We start from the raw sequence: 15,872 nt of genomic DNA, 5'->3' as shown, positions 1-15,872 counted from the left end.
TTGCAGGCTCAGGGATCAGAGCTCAGAGGTTCAAACCACTCTCTACAACAACTTGATACCCAATTTCTAATAGGGGGTTATTTACAGCTCGTTGAAAATGACCCCAAACAATAAAATATTTTAGTAAATCATAGCAATGCAATTCGTATATATAATTTTATTAAAAAAAAAACTGATTTTTATTGAAATAACTCAAATACTTATTGCCCCAATGAAAGCAAGCAAAAAAAGTATGTCAGGTCACAAGAAGATTAAAAATAATAAATAAAATTAAAATAAACTATAAAAATAAGAGATCCTTTTATTAATAATACGTACACAAAACATAAGTAAAATCATGGTAATAATAAAAAATTATATTCTAAATTTGTTGCAACAGAGAGGGAAAACATTTTTGAGAAAGGAATATGGAAGTCCAGGCATTTACTGGGCTTATGACCTGCCATGTTGGCTGGTTCAAGTGACCACTTTACACACTGTGTAACATTAATTATTCTGCCCATGTTTAAATATCCACATTCCCTCGGAGAATGGTGAATCTTACACAGTGTGTAAAGTAATCACTTAAACCAGCAAATGGTAGGTAGGTAGCCCTGTAAATCCATATTATCTTCTCAAAAATGTTTTCCTTTCTGTGGCAACAAATTTAGATCTAAATAGCTCCCTAGGGAGGAAATCCAGCCTGTCTACAAACATTTGGACATACTTAAAACATTGTTGATTAAAACTGATATTGATAAAAGGGAAGATCCAACAAAAATAATTTGCCAGCGATCTGTGGTTATTTGGTTAAAACCTGCATGGTATTGGAGGGATACAAAAATACATATTTATTATAATTCGCTGTACAATATAATTTTCATTTTATGTTGTAGTATAAATTAATGTATTCATTGTGACAGCCTCAAGTAGAGATGTATGACAGGAGAATCAATCTGATCTAGATCAATAAAAGTCTCAGTTTTTTTACTTTACAAGAATCAATTGATGGAAGAATTGAAGAAATATGATATATATATATATATTCAAACATAGGTAGAATGTTGTATGTAGACAGTGTGTAAAACGATCACTTAAATCACACAATGAAGGTCATAAGCTATGTAACTTGACTTCCAAATTCTTTTCTCAAAGGAGTCTTCAATCTTTATTTGAACATCTATTAATAGTTTTAAAATTACATGGATAGTCCAGATTCATGAAATTTTTACACTAAATAGATTTAGAAAACATCAGTATTTTCTTCAGAAAGTAAGTGTACTAGATTTTTGTGTACCTCCCTGACGGCACACATGGGTGGAATTAAATTTTCAATCAACGACCAGGTGCATAAAGAGGTTCTAAAGTGGGGGATGGAGCTGGCAGGAGAGTTCTTCGAAGAGGGTATAAAGAAGCTTGTGCCACGGCTCACATTGAACGAGATAGCAATTATGTGGAAAAATAGTCAACAATTTAAAAAAATATATTTATAAAAATCTAGTAAGCTTACATTCTGAACATGCCTCGTATGACTTATTTTCTCAAAATCCGTATTTTAGGAAAATTACAGAAAAAAGTTGAGATGTACATTTGTGAATCCCCAGTACCAAATACGGTTAAAGGCCACCTTTAGTATCATTAAATTACATTAGAAAATTAATATTATAATAAACAATGGCCAAAATCAATGTGCACTTCAATGTGATTTCTCAAAAATACATAAGAGGTCTTTGGGCCATTTTTGATATTGAGGATGTAAATAAAAAGAGAGAAGGTATTGAAATATTTGAAATTTATAATACGAGTATTATGTCTTGATAAACTGTATGAAATAAGTAGTCTTAAATGTAAATAATAAGATGACGATAATGTAAAATAAAATTAATTTGTAATTACAATTATTTTTAATAAGAGGGAAGAGGCTTTTATGAATCAGCATTTTCAGTATTTGTGGTGGGCGGTTTTGATTTTGATTTGGTTCCAAGTATTCTGGAAAAGAAACATATGAATTAAAATCCCAGTATAAACCGAGTCATGAACTATGTTACAATATTATTATTATTTTCAAAAACGTGTAACCAATGCCATTTGAAATATGTATATTAATGGTTTTTTTTTCATAGAATGAAAAAAAAATAGCACTTTATAAACCTATATACCTACATATTAAAAAAAAAAAAAAATATTTCCAAAATAACATCTTAAAATATTAAAGTATGCATATATTATTTATGGTTCCTGCAAAGCCAAGGCTTGTCTGCGGGTTACATTTAAATATATATGTGTATATACATTATGTACAAAAAGTACCTGGAAATTGTAAAAAAACACAAAAGTTGTTATTGATAAAAATTTATTTTGTCCCCTTCAAAGTAAGCTCCATCAAGTGCAATACAGCTATGCCAATGTTTAACCCAATCCTTTATAGACTGCTCATAAGCCGCCGAAGTTATAGCCTTCAGCGAATTATGTTTGATGGCTTCAATCGTTTTAAAGCGGCGACCCCCTAGTGGCAATTTTAGTTTTGGAAATAAGTAAAAAATCACACGGAGCCATATCTGGTGAATACGGTGGTTGGTTGATCGTATTTATTGAGTTTTAGGACTCATATTCGGTCACGTTGTCGCGTTGGTGGTGCGTTGTCGTTGTGATGGCTGACCGGAGCGAGGCGAATCTTCGATGATTTCACGGCCCGCTTTGAACTCCTTATACCACTCAAAAGCCTGTGTTTGGACATACACGAATCACCAAAGGCCTTATTCAACATTTTTAATGAATCTGAACACGAAATTTCGTTTAGATACAAAGTTTCAAAATTCTCCGAGCACACTTGAGGTCGTCTATTACTAACAGCTGCTGTAAACACACTGGTAATTAAGGAAGGGGCTACCAACCTGAAGATAATTTATTTTACAGATTCCTTTTAATCGGTTGAGTCAAATTAAAATATCCGGGTACTTTTTGTACGTAATGCATATATAATAATAACATATCATTAAATTCAAAAGGGCGACAAATCAAAAACCCCAAAATTGTATTTTATTTTAAAAATGTGATTTAAATCGTCAAACTTTTCTTTAAGAAAAATACTCCCATGGATTTTGCATTATAAATGATCCAAATCGCAAAAAGACCTTTTGTGATTATGCGTTTTGGTGGCTAACTTCAGAGCTTTATGGGTGATGGTTAGCGCTAAACTCCATAATTGCATACAGCTTTAAAAACGCATCTAATGATATTAAAAACATAAATATAAAAGTAAGATTATAAAAAAAGACAAATTTCGATTTGCGGCGCCCTTATGAATTTAAGAAGCGATATGTTCATTTTTAATGGTTTTTTTTACATCATTACACATACTTATAATATTATTTTATGGCAAACTAAGAAACACTTTGTTTGCAATATATTGTATATTGCTCCACTTTTTTTTTAGAGCGGTTTCCAACCTTTATGCTAGTATATCACCCTAAAAAAAAAACCGCACCTCCTTATCTTTTTTTATATGGTTATAATGATATAGACACATTATAAATAATTAAAACTTGATTCCAACAACAAAAAAAACTGTAAATTACAACCAGATTAAAACTTGATTCCAACAACAAAAAAAACTGTAAATTACAACCAGCAGAACAATAACAAGGTTATGCTATAACATATATGTTCATGTATATTTATTTTAGAGGATGGTACATAATCTAAAAATTGAATGCGAGGGTTGTTGTTGTTTAATGGCACAAAGTTTATCAAATCTTGGGAGCAATGTGGAGAGTGCCACACGTATCTCCTATTCGACTACTAACCTGGCTCGATATTTGATTTTCATTGCAGCCAGCGCCAAATAGCTGGTTTCGCATAAATAAGACATTATAAACGGTAGGAGTACCTGCATTTCTTTGCAATACAAATATTCATACTCTCCACTAAGATTAATTCAAAATTGAATTAAGGTTTCGTTTTCAAACTTTTTTTTAGTGAGCTATCGCCTATCAATTGTTATTTTTTATTAATTTTTGGCGCCTCCCCTGGCAACAGTCCGCGCATCTCCTTGGAGGCGCGCCTTCCAGGTTGGAAACCGCTGCATTAAGTACAAATTCAATTAAGAGTGCTACTAACTAGGATATTCTTACCTGAAGTGGACTTAAAAAATACACATTAACTATTATAAAATAATTATATACACATATTTTGATGTACAATACAATGCATGGTAAATATTGATAGAAAAATCATCTACTTACGTACGATCTAAATGATCTTTATTTTGAAGAATTTTTTGATGCATTTTAAGGGTAGACTTTAGTGAGAATTTCCTATTACAAATATCACATTTAAATGGTTTCTCCCCAGTGTGGATACGGATATGGCGTACGAGGTCAGAGGGTTTAGAAAAGCTACCCGGGCATATTTCACATTTATGTTGGAGACGAGGCCATTTGTAGCATTTCAATAATCTATTGTTTTTTGTGAATTTTTTACTAAAAAGAAAAATGAATGTCAGTTAAGTTATCAAGATAAATACAATTCAAGGGGAGAGTAACACCTATTTTATTATAATTATAAATAAACATCGATAATATGAACTCATACTTATCAACTGCAGAAAGGTTTATGGTAAAAGTAGGAGTAACCCTTCTATGTTGTCAAAGAGAAATTATAAAATAAAATGAAAAAAAAATCATTTTACAACAAACAGTCCTACATACAAATATACCTACACCTTTATTTATAGTTAGTGTTGTGCACATAGTTCATAAAATACTGTATACGAAAAATTATTACATAACACAGCACCAATTATATACACAACACAAAATACAATTTAAATGTCTAACAAGGACAACATGATGTAATTATAATATAGGGGATATTATTTATATTTAAATTTGTTGCAACAGAGAGGGAAAACATTTTTGAGAAGGGAATATGAGAGTCTAGGCATTTGCAGGGCTTATGACCTGTTATTGGCTGGTTTAAGTAGCCACTTTACACACGGTTCAACGTTCACCATTCTGCCTATGTTTGAACATCCACATTTCCTCAACTCTTCCATCTGTTGACATTTGGACATACTCAAAACATTGTTCATATTATTTATGTTTGTGCTGTTATTGTACAGATCGGGCCGCGGGAAACATGACGCGCCATTCCGATCTGTACACATGTCTGTACGTGTAAAGGCGACGGCGCATCGCAGCCCGAAGTCCGATTTGCAACCCCAAAGCGAGATTACATTGCGCGCCCATATTGTTTTCAGTAAACATGTCAGTTTGGAGTATTTCAGCTATTACAGAGTTTATACAGGTGTATAGAACTCACCTTTGTCTTTGGAAAATAAAGAGCAAAGATTATTGCAATCAAAATTTACGCAATGCAGTGTACGATGAGCTTGTGGAGTTTTGTAAAAAAATGCCGCCACTAAATTTTAAATCTTCGAAAGAATGACCGGATGCAAGAAAACTTAATGTGGCTGCAAGACGTTCTTCTGCTGATTAGCATTTTCTCATAATTCTATCCTTCTTGGTAATTTTTGAAGACACTAAAGCAAGTAAACACTCAAAATTTTCACAGTTCATCAGTAAATAATTTCTATAATCTTCTGAGTAATTTTCGCGCAGCTCATTTAGCATTGGTAAATGTCCATATCGACATATATATTTTTTCTCCCAAATTTGGGTTTTTCTTTTTACACACTTTTTTTTTTTACTCTTACACACACAGTTTGATCCGCGGAACGAGGGAACGCCAGTTCGGAAAGCGCATCGAACTGTGGTGTCTTTTTAGACTCAACGGTTTGGACTGCAGTCCGACATGCCGGTTCGGCGGACGGTTCTACCCGCAGTTTAGAACGTTGTTCCAGATGCGCGGTCCGATCTGTACGTGTAATGGGCCCTAATGTTTTGTGTGTTAGGAGTGAGGTGCGGCGTTGAGTGTAGGTATATAATTTACAATAGTAAAAATATTTCAATAATTCCTTTTGTCAAATGTCGGCATGACTGAATCGGCATTCATCATTATCACAATGTCTTTTTTGCATCTAATGGTGCACAGGGCACTGCATTGATATATCAATGACATTTTTGATCATTTTTGTGTCGTTACATGAGGGTAAAATTATCAAACATATTATGCTTCGGGTGCCAGTCCAGAGACTGAAATATTGCAGGGTAAAAATACCTTATTAAATAAGTATTTTATGTCAACCAAGTTGGGAATCAAACCAGAGACCTCTAGCATGGTTAACCATTAGACCGCAAGGCTGACAAAATTAGCTTCACCTTTTATCAACAATATTTTGAGTTTGTCCAAATTTTTGTAAACAAGGAATGGATTCAACTCCCTGGGGAGCTGTTGATATTAACATATTACAACAGAGATGAATGTTACACAGTGTGTAAAGTGGCCACTTAAACCAGCCAATGACAGGTCATAAGCCCTGTAGATGCCTAGACTTCTATATTACCTTCTCTAGAATGTTCTTCATCTCTGTTGTAATATGTTAATATTCACCTTTTATATTAATTTTATACTTAATTTATCAAGAGCTTACATTAAAACAATATTACAAGAACTACTTACAAATCAGGTGGCTTTTTGTCAATCTCTTCTTGATTAGAAACCTTAGGTTCTACAGCTTTCAAATAAGACCTCTTATTAGATGATGTTTCTTTTAAAGTGGTTTCAATCTTCCATTCTTTTATTTCAGGCTTTATTTGACTTTCTGTTTGAGTGTTAGAAATAAGTTGAAGAAGCAGGGAAATTTGACCGTTTTCTAATATGACATTGCCATTTGTACATTTTATAGTTTCCATTATAGGGTTAGTTTGTATCAAGTTCATATCGACTTCATTATTAATGTAATTTGTTTGATCTATGATATAATTTTGGGCTTCAGATGGTAGAATAAACTTCCCTAATAACGGGGCACTTTGGTCAAATACATTGGGTGATTCAATGACGTTAGGGAAAATAATGTGATTTACTGGACTTTTCATTTTCATATCTTGATTATTTGCAGTGCAATCATTAGTAATCAAAATACTGTTATTCTGATTGACATTTAAATTGTTAATAGATAACTGGGGTATATTGCTGATCTGATTAGTATCATAAATAACTTTTTGCGGTTCATTGAAATTGGCTGTATTTTGCTGAAGACGTTTCCTGGGTGCTTCAATAGAGTTTGGGAAAAATATGTGATTTACTGGGGTTTTACTTATCATATTATCTGCATTACAATAAATGGTAGTTAAAATATTTTTATCGTGATTGACCTTATTTGAATCCTTTATAATATTGCCGATCTGATTATCATAAATCATTTTTTGCAGTCCATTATTATTCGCTGTATTTTGTTGGCGTTTCCTAAAAATACAATCAAAATAGAGGGTCGCATTCTAGATGCTGACATTATGAATCATAATGTAATTATAAGTGCATTCAATTGCACTCACCATTGAATTAAATTTATTAATTTCTTTAAATTTTTAAATATTCATGCCATGTTGAAAAATTTGACTTATTTTAAGTTAATGAATTTGTAAAATAACTTATTCAGTATTTGACAGCCATAAGCTACTGTTTTATGGCCGTATGCCGAGTCTAGAAATGACTCAAAATCACAGAGCCCATCAGTTTTAGATAAATTCAAATTGCAAAAGCATGCAACTGTCAACGCTCATCGCGCAGTGTCAGCAGTGAATGAGTCAAAGGCTTTCTTTAGAATGTAAATTATAAGAAATCAATAAACACAACCTGATAAAATATTTACCTTATTTTTGAACCTTTGCAAGATTGAATAGATGGTATATTGCGTTTATGGGTTTTCTGAAAAAAAAAAACACAGATTAAAATATTTGGTGAGCAATAATTACTAGAACCAGACGGTTCGTAGCAAAAGCATTGGCATAGATAGTGTGGTGTTACTCAGTAAAATATTAAATGTATTATTTAATTTTAATTCACTTGTTGACTTGATTAGGCATAAAAAAAAAATCAGATTCCTAAAATTATATTTGAAAAATCCCAGTAATTCCCACTTAAAAAGTATTGTCTAACGGGAGAATCGAATGACTTCTGGAAAGCTATATTTAAACCCAGTATTTTAGATTTTTACTGCGCATACAGTAAGAGTACACAACTTTTTTAAATGAGCCTTTCGATATTTCGTTAGTACTCGAACATTATTCTTTCGTCAAACGTAAGTTCTGGGAGATTTTGTATCTACTCGTTTACTCGGTTTGGCACAACAACGATTGGGCCATTTGGCAAATAATAAAATCAATAAGTAGTTGAATAAATAATTAAACAGGCGCCATGGCGCAGTTGGTTAGATGGCCAACTGTGAAACTGGTGTCGCGGGATCAATTCCCGCAAGTTGCAAGAAAAAAATTCAAGATTTTTTTTCAATTTATCTGGGTGTTGTAGTGTATTTTTCATTACCTCCTTCCATATCCCCTCTATCCCACCTGCTGACAAGCCTCAAAATAGAGGCTTAGCGGGCTTTTCCTTTAAAAAAAAATTAATGCACTAAAAATTCTTAATTGAAAAACTTACTTTATTTCACTTTTACAAAACTAGCTTTTAAACCCGACAGCAAGAAAATAAACTAAAAATAATTTATTTCATTACCAATTTATATAAAAACAATAAAGTAGACAACGATTCTATGGATACATTTCGATGAATGTAGTTCAGTATTTTAAAAAAAAAGTTATTTTTTAATAAGCTAACAAGTTAGGCAATTAAAAAATATATTTATATATTTTTTTTTTATGTATCGTAATATCAGCGCTATGATTTTTTTAAAGTTTTGTAATTTTGAAATTACTCTGCGCGTGACGTCACAAGTTCTCTTCCGTGAGTTTTGCTGATTGATGAATTGATCCCGCAAACCGGAAATCTATGATAACACTGTCATTAGTTGATTCCGAAGAATTAATGACGTCATTCAAAACAGTTAATTTTAGTAAAAATCTTTTTAAAAAAATATATATTCAAGAAACTTTGCTGAAAAAGTTTGTGTTAAATAAAACTTTTCTGTCATCTAAATAAGTTGCAGATAATCATAGTTGCAATTAGTCATTATTTTTTTATGAGCATAGTAGAATTATAAAAAATAGACATTATTATAAACTCTTAATACATTTACTACCGTATTACTATGAAAAAAACTGCATTGCTATGAAAAAACTGCATGGCTATGAAACGAATGGGTTTTAAAAATGATTATCTTTTTATCAGAATTTAAAAAAAATATTCGAGAATTACAACTCAACATCTAAGTTGAATGAAATAATTACTTTTGCTGTAGGAAGTTTACTGATTTCGAGAGCAGTTTCTAAAATATTCGATTTTTTGTTCTTGAGCGATGAAGTATGTTTTCCTTCTTTCATGACATCCTGTAAAAATAAAATGATGTAATATATAACTGCATACAGACATATTATGTACATTGTATTTTTAAAAAGATTTACAGTGAAATACGATGGTTAAAATATCTTACCAAATGAAACTTAAAAATGTGGGAAGCGAGACACCTTTTTGTACGAAAAATACCTTTGCAGTGAGGGCAGTTTCGGAATATGTTATTATCCGCCATTTTATTGTGTACATGGAATATATGAGTTTGAAGATGACCTAGTGAAAAAGTAAAGGTTCAGATTAAAAGAAAGTTAACAGAATTTTTATACTGATTTATCGATTATTTAAAAATATTCAGTGTAAGGAGACCTAGTGTTATGTAGTTTTTATTTCTTAATGCTAAAATTGTATTGAATTGTATGAAAAAATAAGTGAATTTCTCAAGTGTTGCAATTTATTCACCTTTTTGACAGAAGGCAGCCGGGCATTGTGAGCATTTATGTGGTTTCGAATTGGTATGGATGCGAGTGTGGAGAACCAGTGAATATTTCTGAGAAAAGGTAGTTCCACAAACTAAACACTGAAATAAAAAAAATGTTTTCAAAAACTTGCATACATTATTTCTCAGTAATAACATCATTAGTAAATGGAAAGTAAACACTGACGATTAAACAAAACAAAAAAATCATTTGTCTTACCTTGTAAGGCTTTTCTCCTGTGTGTACACGAAGGTGCGTAATTATTTGGCTAGGTTTGTCAAAAGATTTTTGACAAATTGTACATGTATAAGGATTGTCCTGGAAAATAATTACATTTCAAAATTGCTATAAAACAAGTATGACTCAGTTACTAAAAGAAAATAATGTTTAACGAATCCCACCTTCATTGAGGCATACATTTTTAAGATTAAAGTTAAAAATAAATATTTAAAAAAATTAATGTACCGGTTTCGTGTATTCTTTAAAATGTCTCCTTTTTTCACATTTGGGACTAAGATCATCCTAAAAAAGAAAACAGTACATAAATGCGAAATTATTTTTTAAATAAAAATAGACGTAAAGTTATCAGAAATAATACAAGTGTTGAAGTATTTAGGAGTCCAAAATTTAATTTTGATTAATAAATCACACAAAACCAAAATCATTGCAGAAGTAATACAATTTATCAAAATAAATATATTTTTTCTAAATAAGGATTTGGCCAATCATTTCTAATATGAATATTACATTTAAGGTCACATAAAGTTTGTCAGAACGTGGCCAAAATTCTGTATTGGCTAAAGATTTACGGATTATTTCATTATAATGTATAGGTATAGATTTGTGTATATAAATTGATTTGATTTTCACAAATGACATACATTACTTATACTGGAATCTGAAGATGTGATGTGGTATTTTTGAAAATGAGTTCTCAAAGCGGCTTTTCGAGAAAACTCATTGTTGCAATGTTTCTTTCCAGAGATCGGACATTTACTACCGGATACCCAATGATCCAACTTATGAAGAATTTGTTTTTCCTGTAGAGCAACAAGCCTGATTATATAAATAAAATCAATAAAAACTTTTCAAAACAAATTATTCACAATAACATCGGGTTATTCTGTCCATAATCCCGGAGCATGTGTGATAAAATGGATAAAGGAGGACTGGGATATAGATGCGTGTTAAGATAGTTGTGTGTGGCGTTTCATTCTCCCCTGTTACACTTTTACATATTTTATTATGAATTAAATAAATAAAATATGTGTCGGATGTACATTAAGGTGATAACTCATAAAAATGGCACTCTTTTAATCGCACATAAAATCAAACAGCTCTAGGCTTAAGAGGGTATGGGATGTCAGAGAAATTTGATGAATAGATATTTGAACATAGTTTTTCTGTCACTCTCTTGCAGATGCCTCCCCGATATTGTGCGAAAAAGACATTAGCTTGTTGGACTGATTATGCCAACTAAAATCAACAAAAAAGGTTTCAATGTCTCATTTTCCGCACCGCAAAACTGAAATGATATTTTTTTTTTTTTTGGAATTCAACCATAAACAAGTACCTACGTAAATTCAATATTTTTTTAATATCAACAATTTTTAGTTTTGGAATTTAATCACAAACAAGTACCTAGATGAAAAGTATTTTTCCAAGATGATAGCAGGCAATCCAACGTTCGGGCAAGACAACGTCTGTCGGGTCGGCTAGTTATCTATATTGTGCAAAAAAATCATAACTCTAGTGCCCTAATCCAGGGAGAAAATACGGAAATATGTTTATATGAAGAAAATTCAGACCAGGTTTCCTCTTAAGACCTTTAAATCAGTAAGCGATTATGAAAGGTGTTAGCATATATTATGATGTAGGTAAAAACTTTTATCAAATACTTACTGATGAATCAAAGCATTTGGTACATTTATCACAAGAAAATGTTTGATCCTTATGGTACCTCAATATGTGTTTTTTGAGAACATTCAGACTAAGGTATAATTTCCCACAATGTTTACAGGGTGTAGACTGAAAAAAATAGATAGTAAAATTAATCCATTATTTATGAAAAAAATTGACATAAATATACATTGTTTAGATCTAAATCCATTGCAACGGAGAGGGAAAACATTTTTAGAAGGCCATATGAAAGTCAAGGCTTTTATATTATGAAAGGTTGGCTGGTTTAAATGGCCACTTTCCCATTTCGTCAACTCTTCCATCTGTTGACTTCTGTGGGTGAGATTTAATAAAGTTAATAATTTTCAAGTGCAAAAATAATACACTGACAGTTATTATTGTTATTGTTACAGTTGTTATGGTAATGAGTTGCAGAGAAATAAGAACTGAAGAAATATGTAGGCACATCTCTTTCTCAAAATGTTTGCATATGTATAGTTATTTGCTGTATATCTCTTTTCCAAATTAAAGGACAAGTTAAAAGTAACTAGTCTATTTATTATAAACCAGTGGTATAATACTGTAAGGAATTATCAAACCACTAACTTGTAATTTAAAAAATTACAAATGCTAACCTATGTATGTATATAACCTATGATTATAAAAGATGTGAATGAGGAAGTTCGGTGGTTTTTAAATTACTCCGCCCGTGACGTCACAAGTTCTTGTCGGCAAGTTCTGCTGACGTGTAAAAGTAGTCCCATAGCATAACATACACAAAATAAATGTTGAAAAAAAATGGCTACCGGAAATCTATCACAACACAACAATGCTGTCATTGATTGGTTGATTCTTAAGAACTGGGATGTAGTTCAAAGTAGTTTGTTTTTATTCAAACAATTTTCATGAATTTTTTTATATATTTTTGAGAAACTTCGCCGTACAAATATTCTAATTTTTACCGCGTGTAATAAAACATCGAACTTTAATCTTAATCCAATTTCCCATAGCACTGAACTTTCTCATTTGATTTGGTAAAATTTTATAAAAAATATTATTTCTAGTATAAATTATTTTTATAAAATCAAACGAGGACTCACCGCTTGTTTACGGTATTTGGAAATAACTTTTTGTTGTTTCTCAGGATCTTCAAAATTAAAATGTTCTCGTGAAATATTTTTATCATCAACTTTGACATTGCTGTATAGGCCAAAATCTTCATCAATTATACTGTTTGGATCTATGGTAGGAATTGCTTTAAAATCTTCATTTGTTTCAAAGGAATCGTTAAATATTAATTGTGGAAGGTCAGGAAAACTATTTGAAGCACTGGTTTTGAAAGACAACTCAGTAGGTGATTCTTGTACGTTTATATTATTTATTTGGTCGTAGAGAGTATTTTGGATATTGATGCCACCAAATGATAACTGTGGGATATCACGAATGTCTTGATTAATATTTTCTGTAGTAGGAGTTGGGTTCAATTGGGGATAACTTATCAAAATTGGTTGCTGAAGTGATAAGTTATCAACAGACAAACAGGAACTTCCGAGTAGATCCTAAAATTATATTTGTGATATAACGGTACAAAAATACGTTTTAATCTCTTAAAGTTGTAAAACATTTATTAATAATAATTACCTGTGTAACATAAATAACATTTTGTATATTATTTCCAATAAGATGTAAAGGTGCGGTGATAAAAGCCATTGCAAAGCAATTTTTAAAAAGCAAACTTCATACGCAAAATTAAAAGTCATGCACTATTAAGGTTTCACTAATAATTATTTATGTGTATATTAGTAGATTAAAAAGAAAATGGAATATGTCACGGAGATTTGTTTGATTCGTCCACAATCTGTCAAAAAACCTGAGAAAAACGACATTTGACGATTTGACTGATACAATACCATAAAGAAATTAATCTTTTATTTGAACGTTCATCCGTTCATGATAATAAAAAAAGATAATAAAATATGTGATTTGAATTTACTTCGCGATTAAACTTCTTAGATTTTCAAGGCGGTTCAAATGATCAATAAATATTTCTGGGTTATTATGCCGTGTCTCGTTCGTACACTTTACCGACTTTGATGTTATCATAACATGATGGACGTCGTAATGCGAAACGTCGGTAGAGTATAGTATGAATGACACACGGTATAATAACCCAGAAAAACTTATTATTAATTTACTTCGTTCGTATTGAAAAAGGAAATAAGAGTATGATTTGAATAAACGCTCTTCACAATTTTGAAAACGTTTTCATCACATGGATACGAATATTTCATTGTGTTTCGAAACTTCTCTAAAATGTATAAAAAAATACAGTTCAACACAACACATTTCATTCTCATGATTTATTGGCAACCATTATTTCTGAAAATTTAATAAAAAATCCATGGGAAATAAAAAGAAACGAGACCACAGCAGTAATACATATAGATTTTTTGACGACCCAGGGGTTCTCGATCACTAGTGATAAAATGAAAAAAAATAATAAAGGAATGTCATATGTGTATAAAAATGAGTTATAAAAAGTCAAATCCTACACGTCAAATCATTTTTTTAAAATACTATGATACTACACCTTTTTTGCATGCTAGCTTGACAATGTGACTTTGAAACAAAAAGTGTAAGCACACAATGCTCCAGATAATTGTCGTTTACGAAATAAAATATTATAGTGAATTATTCGCTAAGTTTATTGTTGTAAAACATTGTTTATTCTATTTTATAACTCAAAATCCTCTTTCCCTTCTCCTTCCCATAATGTAATGTTTCATTATAATTATTTAATCTAGACATATGATGTAAAAACAGAAAAAAAATGAAGTCTGAAAGGTGCATAAAATACCTGGAAGTAATCATTGACAGTCAATATAAATGAACTAATCATCTTGAAGTAACTGTTAATAAACTGAGATATTTAACCCATGTGTTCAAACGGTAAAGTATTTATGCCCAGCTAAATACTATTAAAATGGTATATTATGCACTTGTAGAGTCATCGCTTTTCTATGGAATAATAAGATGGGGGTGAGCTTTAAATAACTATTAGAAACTATTCCAACATTTATTTTAAAAATAATTCTTCACAAAAATCGGATTTTTCCCTCTTTTCAATTGTTCCAAGAAGCTAAACTTAGAAATAAGACAAATCTATTGTTTAAAATATGTATTTACGAACCAAAATGTATTTACAACAATTAAAATAGATCAAGTCAAAGAAGGAATCGTGTGTTAAAAATACCACATTGTAAAACGAGACTAGCACAGAGACATGGATATTTTATAGGTCCAAAAATGTTTCATTCTTTTTTACTGATAATATTTCATTCATCCCAAATCTTTCAAAACTTTCCTTCTTTCAAAAAACACGCACTGTTCTGAATTCAAACTAAAGATATGATTTTTTTTCTCTGATATATTTAGTTGCCCTTTGATAAAAAGGAATGTTTTCGTGTTTTTTTATTACCTACCGTTTTTAATTACTATAAAATAAAAAAAGTGCCTTTTAATCTTTTACAGAATATTTTTTTTTCTCTTTATTATATTACACAAAAATATTACACCTGTCTTTTTATAATAGGAGTAGAAAATTCATAAACATTTTTTGTATACTATAGTAGGACCAATTTAATAGGTCACATTTGACACTTCATCAAAATTCAGCAACATAACCTTGTAAAGGCGGTAGTAAAATATTATTTATTTTTTCGAATTTAGAACTGCACAATTGCTTAACTTTTTTCAATTACGATTACATATTTATTGTAATAATGACAAAATAAGGTAATTTTATGATTTGTTTTCACTAATAAACCATTCTAAACATGATAAACTTTTTCTGTTCTAAACGTCGTTACAATGTTGCATCAGTGAACCCTTTTTCTTTTTAAACACTAGGGATGTTGCCGAGAAAAATCGAATGTTGATATTTTTGTTAAATTATGTACATATCTTATTTTGTTCCTTAAATTTAAGATAGAAAATAATAATGGGACAGAGATTCGACTTATGATTTTGAAAATAAAATTACAGTACCTATAAGTACTTTTTCATAGCAACTGAATTCAATTGACATATATTATGTTTGAAGTCCGAATCGATTCATTCACTTTAATCGATGTTTTTAAGCAGGTTACC

General features: G+C 30.9%; 1 protein-coding gene across 1 annotated transcript; it reads right to left on the bottom strand.

Moving 5' to 3' along the window:
• Positions 1-1,754: 1,754 nt before the first annotated feature.
• LOC148278378 (uncharacterized) lies at positions 1,755-13,623 on the bottom strand. Its single transcript, XM_088231454.1, has 13 exons — positions 13,365-13,623; positions 12,824-13,282; positions 11,727-11,852; positions 10,706-10,864; positions 10,290-10,346; positions 10,044-10,142; positions 9,808-9,925; positions 9,488-9,621; positions 9,285-9,383; positions 7,754-7,809; positions 6,562-7,347; positions 4,224-4,460; positions 1,755-1,968 (listed from the first exon to the last, which is right to left on the bottom strand). Exons 1-13 carry the CDS (start codon positions 13,431-13,433, stop codon positions 1,905-1,907), a joined length of 2,463 nt encoding a protein of 820 aa, XP_088087580.1. The 5' UTR covers positions 13,434-13,623; the 3' UTR covers positions 1,755-1,904.
• Positions 13,624-15,872: the final 2,249 nt, after the last annotated feature.

The sequence above is a fragment of the Micrasema longulum genome, unplaced genomic scaffold, assembly GCF_059751315.1.
Source record: "Micrasema longulum isolate JH-2025_06_02 unplaced genomic scaffold, ASM5975131v1 h1tg000887l, whole genome shotgun sequence".
NCBI lineage: Eukaryota > Metazoa > Arthropoda > Insecta > Trichoptera > Brachycentridae > Micrasema > Micrasema longulum.
Note: the sequence above shows the minus strand (reverse complement) of the source record. Positions and strands in the feature narration are given on the sequence as shown.